The 12,446-nt window shown below is 45.0% G+C and overlaps 1 protein-coding gene across 1 annotated transcript; it reads left to right on the top strand.

Moving 5' to 3' along the window:
• Positions 1-1,517: 1,517 nt before the first annotated feature.
• On the top strand, positions 1,518-7,918 carry RPUSD2 (RNA pseudouridine synthase domain containing 2). Its single transcript, XM_075844803.1, has 3 exons — positions 1,518-1,971; positions 4,085-4,381; positions 7,105-7,918. Exons 1-3 carry the CDS (start codon positions 1,522-1,524, stop codon positions 7,852-7,854), a joined length of 1,497 nt encoding a protein of 498 aa, XP_075700918.1. The 5' UTR covers positions 1,518-1,521; the 3' UTR covers positions 7,855-7,918.
• The last annotated feature ends 4,528 nt before the right edge of the window (positions 7,919-12,446 follow it).

The raw sequence follows: 12,446 nt of genomic DNA, 5'->3' as shown, positions 1-12,446 counted from the left end.
CTTACTATGTCACCATAGTTTGTTGTTATTCTTGTTTTGTGCATTCCCCTAATATTGAGCCACTTATTATACTTTTGCAGCTATTTTATTGCCAACTGTATGCATGACCATTGGAACCCAATAAAAAACAATGTTATAAGGAAAAAAGTGAAGAGAGCATAATTTTTAAAAAAGTAAACTCAGCCAGATAATTCCAGATTGCAAGCATTGTCCCCGAATGCCATGCTATGTTCTGGTAGAAGCAATCGGTCATAGATCACTACTGCAGCGTAGACTTTCCAGCCTGAATCACATTGCGTTGTCTTCCTCTGAAGGAAGGTTGCGACTTGATATCACTATGCAGGCACACCGTGGGATATGTTGCGCAAACTCCCCGGGCTTAGCGCTACTTGAAGCGATGTGCTCAGGGAAGTCCCTGACGTCACTGTTGATATAAAGACAGTGATATCAGGGGCTTTCAACTACGAGACTCTTGTCTTGGGAAAGGCCTTGACGTCACTGTCTATATATGAACAGTGACGTTAGAAGCTTTGAGATGCCGCAATCCCTGGCCAGAGTGTTGCTGACGCTCTGGCCGGCGATTCCGCTCCTGGAGGGAGCCCCAGACGTCGCTTTCCATATATGGGCAGTGACGTTAGGAACTTTGTAATGCTGGAATCACGACGTTCTGGTCGGGGATTCCACTCCCATAGATGGACGGTGACGTCAGGGACTTCAACAGTCCCGGGCCAGAGCGCTGCAATGCTCTAGCTGGGGACCCTGTAGTCAAAAGCCTCTGACATCACTGTCCATATACGGTGACACCAGGGGGTTCTCCAGTACCATAGTCCCCAGTCAGAGCACTACTGATGTTCTGGCCGGGGACTCTACAGTTGAAAACTCCTGACAGGGGCTTCCCCAGGGCCGGTATCCCTGGGCCAAACGCTACCTAATGATCTGCCCATGGACATCGACCCAGGGGATGCTCCCAGAGGTATGCATTTAACGTACACCTCTTTCGGATGCCACTGTAGGCTCCCATATCAAAAAAATATACTGCACGGCATACTTTTTTTTGCTGGATTACTCGGGATGTAATAGCGTAGTTTACTACGTTATTTCATGCTTCGAAAAAAAGGTATACCAGCCCGACGGAGGCCAATAGGACAAAAACACGATGGGAATCAGGCCTTAGAAGTAGATAGGGAAATTATTTGGAAGTAGCTGCTAATTGGCTATATGTAGCTTACTGGAGAAGAAAAGGTGCAACTGAATTGAAGTCTATTATTATGAATGGCACTGTTATGGGGGCACTGGTTGACATTATTTGGAAACTGTGGCTGTAATTATGGATCGTTGCAGCTGGAATTATTAGATCCGAAGTGGCTGTCATTGGGGTTACCACTGGGGAGGCAATTCTGCTGTCACTGACAGAGGGGCCCTAGGTAACTGACCGCTGCACCAACCAATGTATGTAGGAAGGTTTCGTTTTAGCATGTGACGTCATCACCAGGCGCCTCCACTGCCGCTCACCACGTGGTTATGATCGCCGTGTGGGGGAGGAGTACGGGACGACTTGTGGTTGGCAGCAGAACGCTGTCTGGTAAATTGTATGAGATGTCGCTAAAAGGGAAGGAGCCGGAGGGAGAGGCTGGGAAAGGCAGTGACCGGCGGAGGAAGCGGAAACCCCGCGGTGACAACGGGGACGATCGCTATGTGCCGCCGCCCACCAAGCGGAGAGCTGGGATCAGTTTCGGAGACCAACATTTCCGCGAGACCGAATCTTACATAGAGAATGGGCTGCGGAAAGTCCGTCCTTACTACTTTGACTTCGAGACGTACTGCAAGGGGCGCTGGCTGGGGAAAAGCTTGTCACAAGTGTTCAGCGAGGAGTTCCGCTCTGAGCCGCTGGAGTACTACAAGCAGGCGGCCCAGGACGGGAGACTCCGGCTTAACGAGGAGGTCGTGAAGGACCTGAGCATTGTGCTGAAGGTGAGAATGTGGAACGTGCTGCAGGGTCACGTGTCAACCAGCGCCGCACACCAACAGATGTAGCAGAGCTGAATCATGCTGCCTCTGCAGCAGAGCTCTGAATCATGCTGCCTCTACAGTAACCCCTGCAAATAGCTGCCAGCACTCACACTAGGCCTCGATTAAAGAGAACCTTTCACCTCCCCATACATACATACATAATGGCCAGGGCTGCACAAACCCTGGGGCACTTTAAAAAATTTTTCCTACCCTCCTCCGTTATTTAGATATCGGTGCCGTTATGTTTGGCGCCCGATATTTAAATCCCCCCCCCCTTTCACTAATAATACCTAAAACACCCAGTGAACGAATGTGGCACTCAGGAACGCAAGGAAAAACGGACTTCCGGCCCTCCTATGAGAAGCTGTTAGGCCCTGTTCACACTGAGTTTTTTTTGCAGTTGGAAAAATCTGCCTCAAAACTCCTTCAGGAGTTTTGAGGCCGATTTTGACCTGCCTCAACGCTGTTTGCCGTATTTTTCGGCCGCAGGCAAAAAACTCCACAAGAACGGCTTTCTCTGCCTTCCATTAATGTCAATGGGAGGTCAGAGACGGAAACGCCCGAAGATAGGGAATGTCACTCCTTTTAAACCACTCGCGGGAAGAAAAACGCATCCACCTCAATGGGAGGCGATTTCAGATGTTTTTTAAGCTTGGTTTCCGACGTTTCAAAAACAGCGCCAAAATACTAAGTGTGAACTACCCCTAAGATTCTGAGTGAGTGTAGACATGTGACAACAGAAGGACCATCACGAATAACTTACGGATTGAGCGCTCTGAAGGAAAACGAACGGTTTAGAAATCTCCCCGTTGTGTATTGGTATTACACAGTGCACATCCAAATGAGTGGTTGTCCCGTGTGCCCTCCGGCTGTCCTGAACTATGGACCACCCTGTACAACATCCATACAATATACGGTCAGGGGTTGTCCGATTGAGAGAAACCCTTTACTATAATATACTCTCCAGCCTGTGCCTTCTATCATTACACCCATGTGTATGTAAACCTTGTCCCTGGATGTAAGCAACTGCCTCCTGGCTGCAATCTTCCTTTCTGGTAGCATCTATGAGTAGCAAGCTCGGCTCTGCTGCATCTGTGCAGTGATTGTATAACAATGGCTTTTTCCTCTGGATTTAACCATTTTATGTCTATTTTATAGCAACTTCTTTCAGCCGCTTTGATTCCAGGTATTCACGGAAAAAGGTCTATGACGACTAACATGGCCACTATTGCAAAACGCCAGTCTGCCGAGTGATGCAGTAGTTAGTACAGGACCCGATCTAATTTCTTGTGCCAGTTTAGGCTAAAATCAGGCAAGCATGTGCAACCTCGGACGTGAGTAAGGGCCTGTTCACATCATCGTTCATTTCCGTTCCGGGGTTCCGTCGGAGGTTTCCGTCGGGTGAACCCCGCAACGGAAAGTGAAAGCACAGCTTCCGTTTCAGTCACCATTGATCTCTGAAAACGCAAAAAAATAGGACATGTCCTATTTTTCCACGGACTCTTCACACGCTCCGTTGAAACAGCCCTGTGAACGTTCCCAGTGAAACTTGTGTGTCGGCCGTTGTTTTACCGGACTAGTTACACGCTTGTCTGAATGAGCCCTTAGTCTATGGCTAGATGTTGACCTCTATAGATTATATAAGGTTTCCATGACGGCACCACAGGAGGGTGACGGAGCACCTTTTATAGGGACAGGAAACACGTGGAGCGTTCCCGTGGATCGGTCACCGGTGGGCTGTCTTAGTCGCCCATCCCCTGGGCTGTTCTACCAGACGGCCATTTGGTTGATCGCTGCTGAGACAGAATACAGCTGCATAATGTTATGAGTCCACTGTACTCCTGAGGAGAGGGCTGCCTGCCCCCCACGAAACTGATTGACAGCAGCTCCGTATACAGACAGATACACACAGTGGCGGTCAATCATTGGTGGGGGGCGTTCCCTATATTTTGGTGTTGGTGATCTACACGTTGGCTGATTTTTAGTCTCTAGTGCCGTGTCCGGTAAGAATGGCAGCGGATTGATATAGTTTATCGCTCGGTGACCTTTCCAACATTATTTCCTTTCTTTGTAGGACAATGATTTCCTTAGAAACACCGTGCATCGCCATGAGCCTCCGGTCACCGCACAAGCCCTGCACATCTTGGCCGACAGTGATGACATTGTGGCTGTGGATAAACCGTCGTCTCTACCAGTCCACCCCTGTGGTCGCTTCAGACACAACACTGTTATTTTTATTTTGGGCAAAGAGCACAACATGAAAGAGCTCCATACCATCCACCGCTTGGATCGTTTAACCTCTGGGGTACTCATGTTTGCGAAGACCTCAGAGGTGTCAAAGAAGATGGCAGAACTAGTACGAGAGAGGAAGGTGAGTGGCAAGAAAAAAAGAAATCCTCGCTACTGCCTTGTTCCATATTGCGGCACAGGAGCTCTGCCCGCGCCATGACTCGCAGGTGCCAGCTGTATTATACAGCTAACATCCTGCTCTAATGGCGTGGACCAGAGATTATTCTGATACCAGACGTTTAACCGCTTAGTTCCTGTGGTCTATAGCGACCGCGGCACCTTAGTTTCACAGTCCCTTTGCCAGCCCATCTGCAATATAGCGCCGTGCCAAAGGCATAGCCTTAATAGATTGATTGCTGGTCAGTGTGATGCTTTGGAATATTTTTAGTTCAATGTAATTCTTATTCCTTTTTTTTTTTTTTCTTTTCCGGAAATATAAAATATCACATTTTCATATTTCCCACTGTTTGCCAACAGTAAAGCTAAACCAATAATGTTGGCCCCCTACATCTTATAGTCGGCAGTCAAAGAACCTGGCAGCGCCAGGCCCCCTGACCGCTTCTTATTTAACCGCTTCCTGACCCATGATGTGCCGGCACATCATAGAGCGTGGAGGGGATGATGTTTGTAGAACGGGGCCCCCTAAACCCCATTCTAGCTTACTCGCTCAGCTGTCTCCCGGCCACTTCCTGGTTAGGTGGTCGGGAGTAACGGAAACAGCCGAGTGCTCACTGAGCTACGCTGTTTCCGTGACTCCCATAGAACTGAATAGTAGTTACGGAAACCGCGTAGATCACATGCTACACTACTACCTTTTCAGGCGTGTAAAAAAATATTAAAACAGTTTTTCCCCAAGCACAGTGTAAAAAGAAATAAAAAAGATTCGTATGTACCAAAAAATGGCTCTCAGAAGGTGGTGAAACCGAACAAATTATTTTTTTGAACAAATAGTTTTTGTTTTGAAAAGTAGTGAAATATATATTTTTTCCTATTTTCTGTTCTCCAAAAGCTGTGCTTGTCTTAGTCAGGTGCGTCTTATAGTCCGAAAAATACGGTATATAAATTTGATATCTCTGTAACCTTATCAACCTGTAGAATAAAGTTAACATGTCGTTCTTAATGCACGATCGATGAACGCCGTAAAAACGAAACCCGAAAAACTATGGTGGAATCAATTTTTTTCCAGTTTCCCAGTACATTAAATGGTGCCATGAATAGCTACAAAAATATCTGTAAAAAAACAAGCCCTCATATGGTTTCCTTAGGAAAAATAAAGTTATGGCTTTTGGAAGGTGGGGAGAAAGAAATACTAAACTGAAAATTGGCTGTAAACCTTTGAAAGGGATTTTTTTTTTTTAATAAAAAGGTCAATCAGTGTGTTTTGTGCGACTTTCTAATTTGTTTATATTGAAAAAAAAATGTCGTCTTTGAGATATAGCTGCTCTGTATCTTGTATAAAAAGCAGCTGTATAGTGCGCTAAGACCTGAATCAGGCAGGTCCACGGGACTGACGTGTTCAGTGTCAGCGGGTCTCTGACATGCAGGATCCTCCTGTAATCCATCACATCTAAGGCCCCATGCACACGACCGTAAAAAATCTCCGCACTTACGGACCCATTCAGTTCTATTGGCCGCGGACACCTTTCTGTATCGCTACGGATTGGTGTCCGTGCCGTAGAACTGTGCCGGGAATTATGGAGCATGTCCTATTTTTCGTATTTTATGGGCCGTGCTCCCATACTCTGTATGGGAAAACGGGCCGAAAATGCGGACCGTGATTATGGGCCCTAAGTTATGAACTTCTTTGTGATGGATAACGGGTGCTTAACAGAAGCCGGTAATAATGACTCTACACTGCAATACATTAGTATTGTAGAATAAAGTTAACATGTCGCTCTTGCCATGACATTAGTATTGCAGTGTATTGTACCAGCGATCCAATGATTGCTGCTTCAAGTCCCCTAGGGGGACTAATGGATTGTGTTAAAAAAAAAAAGTTAGTTTTAAGTAGTAAAGAAAAAAAATGTAAATAAAATATTAAAAGTTGGAAAAACACGCTTTTTCAATTTTTTACCTCTAATGTAAAAAAAATAAAATTGGTATCGCTGCGTCCGTAAAAGTCCGAACTATTACAATATAGCATTATTTAATGCGCACGGTGAACGGCGTAAAGAAAAAAATACAAACTGCTAGAATGTATATTTTTGGTCAACTTAGTGGTGAATTTTTTTTTAAGTGATCAAAAAGTCGTATATATTTAAAAAAAATAATACCAATAAAAACTACAGCTGGTGCTGCAAAAAATAAGCCCTCACACCGCTCAATCGCCGAAAAAATAAAGTTACAGCTTTCCGAATATGGAAAAAAAATATTTTTCCCTTTGTAAAAAGAGTAAAACCTAAAAAGAACACCAATATATATCTGGTATTACCGTAATCGTATTGACCAGCAGAATAAAGTAAATTTGTCGTTTTTACCTCGCGGTGAAAGACGTAAAAACTAAACCCAAAGGAATCACTTTTTTTCCAATTCCACGCCACGTAGAATTTTTTTTTTTTCAGTTTCTCAGCACATTATATGGTACTTTTAAATGGTGCTAATAGAAACTACAACTCCTCCCGCGAAAAAAACAAGCCATCACACCACTCAATTGATGGAAAAATAAAAAAGTTACGGCTCCTAGAAGGCGGGGAGTGTAAAACGAATAAAAAGAAATCCATATGGCTTGGACTGTAAGGGGTTAAAGAGGATGCTTCTGGGTGGTCAGGCTGAAGTTATGATCCGTTATTTTGTTTTTATTCACAGGTAGAAAAGGAGTACGTGTGTAGAGTCTCCGGGGAATTTCCTGAAGAAACGGTGACCTGTGAGGAGCCCATCATGGTTGTCTCCTATAAGATTGGTGTATGTCGTGTACATCCAAAAGGGAAACCCTCCAAAACCGTCTTCCAGAGGCTTAGCTACAATGGGAGATCAAGCGTTGTCAAGTGCTTCCCCCACACGGGGCGCACGCATCAAATCCGAGTTCACTTACAGTATTTAGGGCATCCCATTGTGAATGACCCAATCTACAACACCGAGGCGTGGGGACCCAACAGAGGTAAAAAGGGGGACATTAACAAGACTAACGAAGAACTCTTGTGGACTCTAATAGAGGAACATAAATCTAAGCAAAGTCTGGATCTCTTGGATGTAGCAGATGATGATCTTTTAGTCTTGAAAAACGGGCAGAGTGAAGAAGTGCAGCCGTGCCCACAGCCTGTGGACCAAGAGCCAGCGTGTACCCGTCACGATAAAGAGGCATCATTAGCTGAGGGTTGCGAGGTCCATGAAGAAAAGCGGGAGGAGGGGGATGTTACAAATCCCTCAAGTGCTCATAGTGAGGGAAAGCAGCAAGGACTAGTAGATCCCCTGTGTGGAGAATGTAAGGTTATAAGGCCAGACCCCTCTCCCAACGATCTGATCATGTATCTTCATGCTCTGCGGTATCGGGGGGATGATTTTGACTTTTCTGCTGAATTACCCGAATGGGGAAAAGACCACTGGATGGATGATTAACACTAAACCTCATGATGTAGAATGATTTCCTACATCCAGTGACCTAAAATAAAGGGTTTTATTAAATAAAAAAGGATTTTATATTATTTTTCAAAATAATATTTTACATCCATCTAGCAAAAAATAGAGAAGAATCGTAGCATTTACATCCGCACAACTTTACACAGACGTGCTCAGGAAATAACCTGTTTATAGATGACCTCTCACCTCTTCTGACTATGTTAGTGAATACTTGTATACCCCATGAAATAACATTTCTGGAACACGTTTTCTTAGGCCCCATGCACACGACCGTGTTCGGTCCGTGATATACGGTCCGCATGTCGGCTGCATGTCCCGGACCGAACACAGTGCAGGGAGTCGGGCTCCTAGCATCACACTTATCTATGACGATAGGGGTCACTGCCTGTCCGCGGAACTACTGTCCCGTACTGTAATCATGTTTTAGTGTGTGACAGTAGTTACGTGGATAGGCAGTGACACCTAGCGTCATAGATAAGTATGATGCTAGGAGCCCGGCTCCCTGTACTTTGTACGGTCCGGGACAAGCGGCCGACATGCGGACCGTATATCACGGACCGAACACGGTCGTGTGCATGAGGCCTTAGAACTCTGTGTTGTCATTCCTCTGGTATTCCTCCTAGAAATGTATGGACTCGTAATTGCGGATCCATTAATTTCTATTGGTCACAGACACATTTCAGTATGTTTACAGATGTGTGTCCGTTTCGGAGAAGTGATCCGTAAAATATAGAATGTCATATTTTTGTCTGCAATGGCGGCACGGACTCTCCATAGAAGGTGGATCCGTAGTCATCTGTAATTACGGGATGCCAGGGGATTACCCAAGATTCCTTCCTGGCTTTTTTGCGGATTCGTAAATACAGATGCATTATGGGTCATAATTACGGGTACCGTCATGTATTTGCGGATGACTACGGATCTGTATTTGCGGACAGTAAAACCTTTTACGGTGGTGTGCATGAGGCATTACTCTGTTTGGACAATATTAATCTTTGAAGGAGCACACCCTCCTTCCCTGTTGTCAATTTAACAGGAACGGCGCAACATACATGAAAAGATGCTCTAGATTTGTTTTTTCATTGGGAATATAATTATTTATTAAAATAGAGACGCTAGGAGAGGTGACCGGTGATTTACGATAAAAAAAAATTTGTTCACCTGCTGACAGTATCGTTTTAAAAAACTGATATAATTGTTGTCTGTGTAAACGGAGATCTGCTGACGACATGATAATGTATGGGGAAGAGCGATCGGAGTAATGACCACTCGTCCCATACATAGCTCCTTGTGACAGGAGCAAACGAGTGCCGATCATCGAGCTGTCTCGTTGCACCGGCCTATTGAAGGCCCCCAGGTCCGCCATCTTTGTGCACCTATTAAGCCCTGCCTCCGGCAGGACTTAATAGATGCCTGTCAGAATCACCATATACTGCAATACATTAGTATTACAGTATATCGTGCAAGCGATCTAACGATCGCTGGTTGAGATCCCCTAGGCGGACTAATAAAAAAAGTTAAAAAAAAAACCCCTTTCCCATTTCCCCCCTAGAGCATAGTAAAAAAAGAATAAACATAATTGGTATCGCCGCGTCCGTAAAAGTCTGAACTATTACAATATATCATTATTTAACCCGCACGGTGAACGCCGTAAAAAAAAAAATGTAAACGCCAGAATCTCTATTTTTTTGGTCACCTAATCTCCCACAAAAAAATTAAATGCAAAGTGATCAAAACGTGGCATGTACCCCAAAATGGTATTAAAAACCACAGCTTATTCCGCAAAAAAAAGAAGCCATCATACCACTTAATCGACGGAACAATAAAAAAAAGTTATGGCTCTCGGAATTTGGCGACACAAAATCAATTTTATTTTTTACACTTTTACTTGTAAAAGTAGTAAAATATAGAAAAAACTATATATATATATATATATTTGGTATCACCGTAATCGTATTGACCCACAGAGTAAAGTTAACCTGTTGTTTTAATTGCACAGTGAATTCCGTAAAGACTACGCACAAAAAAAATGGAGGAATCACTGTTTTTTTCATTTTCTACCCTACAAATTTATTTTTTTCGTTTCCTAGTACATTATATGGCACAATAAACGGTCCTACGAAAAACTACAACTCGTTCCGCAAAAATCAAGCCCTTATAGGACTATATCGACGGAAAAATAAAAAAGTTCTGGCTTTTGGAATGTGGGGAAGAAAAACGAAAATGAAAATCTGAAAAAAGGGCTCTGGCGGGAAGTGGTTAAAGAGGCTCTGTCACCACATTATAAGTGCCTACATAATCTGATCGGCGCTGAAGTGTAGATAACAGTGTTTTTTATATTGAAAAACGATAATTAGTTTCTTAATGCCCAACTGGGTGTTTTTCCATTTTTGACCAAGTGGGCGTTGTAAAGAGAAGTGTATGACGCTGACCAATCAGTGACCAATCAGCGTCATACACGTCTCTCCATTCATGTCCATTTGTGCTCACAGCACCGTGTGATCTCGCGAGATCACGCTGTGCTGTCACATACACCCACATTAACTTTACTGAAGTGTCTTGAGAGTGAACAGACATCACCTCCAGCCAGGACACGATGTCTATTCACACTCCCGACACTTTGGTAAAGTTTCGGTGGGACTTGGGCCTTATTTACACGAGCGTGTGCGTTTTGCGCACGCAAAAAACGCGGCATTTTGCGTGCGCAAAAGGCACTTAACAGCTGCGTGTGTCATCAGTGTATGATGCGCGGCTGCAAGATTTTCTCACAGCCGCCATCATTTTGGCACTCCGTTTGGATCTTTGAAAACAGAAAAGCACGTGGTGCTTTTCTGTTTACATTCAGAGAATGACAGCTGTTGCGCGAACCACGCAGTCCGCACGGAACTGCTTCCGTGTGACATGCGTGGTTTTCACGCACCCGTTGACTTCAATGGGTGCGTGATGCGCAAAAAACGCACAAATATAGAACATGTCGTGAGTTTTACGCTGCGCAAAACTCACGGACTGTCTGCACTGCCCCATAGCCTAATATAGGTGCGTACGACACGCGTGAAAAGCACGCGCGCCGCACGTGCGCATATTACGCTCGTCTAAATGATGCCTTACTCACACAGCACAGCGTGATCTCGATAATATTTTGATAATATTCTAATTCATTCAGAAGGACTAGTATATAGAACACCAGAACTAAGCTCAGTACATCTATACAGCACAAGCACACATACAGATCAGTACAGAGATCATTTGCAAATTCAGTTTAACCCCTCCCCTGCCATATAAGTTTGTATGGCATAAAACTACAGCTCCAAGTATAGCCAGTACACTGGTAAGGATATGCTGGGAGTTGCTGTTTAAAAAAACAAAAAAAACTATACACCCATCATTTAGCTGCAGATCATACAGTGACTACAGTACTGATCAGTCACAGGGAGAATAAACATTTACATTTAGTAACTCACAGGTGACGTCTTCTCAGATTGGAGTTGTTGTTGTTTTTCTTCTCTCTTCCAGCCGGTCCAGACCTCGATGATGACGCCTCCTTGCCACTACCCATTTCTGCAGAATTTGCCGCTCAGTTGTCTTCGGAAGCTCACTTTTCCAGCATTATTACCACATTATAAGTGCCTACATAAACTATAAACGAAGAAAAAATTCTCATGGTGCCACACTCTATGCCCCTGAATATAAGAGTATTATACACCGTGCCCCTGAATATAATAGTGCTACACACTGTGCCCATGAATAACATTGTAACATTGTGTCAAACACTGTAAAACACACACACACACACACACACACACACACACACACACACACACACACACACACACACACACACACACACACACACACACACTCTTCCCCCCCCTCTCCCCTGTAGACCGTGCCCCTCTCAATGCCCCCTGTAGATTGTACCCCTCATAGAGCCCCCTGTAGATTGTGCCCTTCAGAGCCCCCTGTAGATTGTGCCCTTCAGAGCCCCCTGTAGATTGTGCCCTTCAGAGCCCCCTGTAGATTGTGCCCTTCAGAGCCCCCTGTAGATTGTGCCCTTCAGAGCCCCCTGTAGATTGTGCCCTTCAGAGCCCCCTGTAGATTGTGCCCATCAGAGCCCCCTGTAGATTGTGCCCTTCAGAGCCCTCTGTAGATAGTGCTCCTCATAAATTCCCATGTAGACTGCCCCCTATAGAGTCCCCTGTAGATAGTGCCCCCTGTAGTCTGCAGCCCCCTGTAGATAGTGCCCCTGTAATGTCCCCTGTAGATTGTGCCTCCTGTAGATAGGGCCTTCTATAGATAGGGCCACACATAGCATCCCCTGTAGATAGTGCCCCCTGTAACGTCCCCTGTAGATAGGGCTCTCTGTAGCGTTCCCTGTAGTTAGAGCCCCCTGTAGCGATCACTGTAGATAGTGCCCCTGTAGCGTTCCCTGTACATAGTGCCCTCAGTAGCATTCCCTGTAGATATTGCCCCCTGTGGCATTCCCTGTAGATATTGCCCCCTGTGGCGTTCCCTGTAGATATTGCCCCCTGTGGCGTTCCCTGTAGATATTGCCCCCTGTGGCGTTCCTTGTA

The sequence above is a fragment of the Rhinoderma darwinii genome, chromosome 12, assembly GCF_050947455.1.
Source record: "Rhinoderma darwinii isolate aRhiDar2 chromosome 12, aRhiDar2.hap1, whole genome shotgun sequence".
Classification (NCBI taxonomy): domain Eukaryota; kingdom Metazoa; phylum Chordata; class Amphibia; order Anura; family Rhinodermatidae; genus Rhinoderma; species Rhinoderma darwinii.
Note: the sequence above shows the minus strand (reverse complement) of the source record. Positions and strands in the feature narration are given on the sequence as shown.

Bases quoted from the DNA above. Each gene is read 5' to 3' on its own strand.
- RPUSD2 (XM_075844803.1), top strand. From the start codon at position 1,522: ATGATCGCCGTGTGGGGGAGGAGTACGGGACGACTTGTGGTTGGCAGC. The intron at 1,972-4,084 runs GTGAGAATGTGG...CTTTCTTTGTAG, and splicing joins ACCTGAGCATTGTGCTGAAG to GACAATGATTTCCTTAGAAA. The intron at 4,382-7,104 runs GTGAGTGGCAAG...TTTTATTCACAG, and splicing joins AACTAGTACGAGAGAGGAAG to GTAGAAAAGGAGTACGTGTG.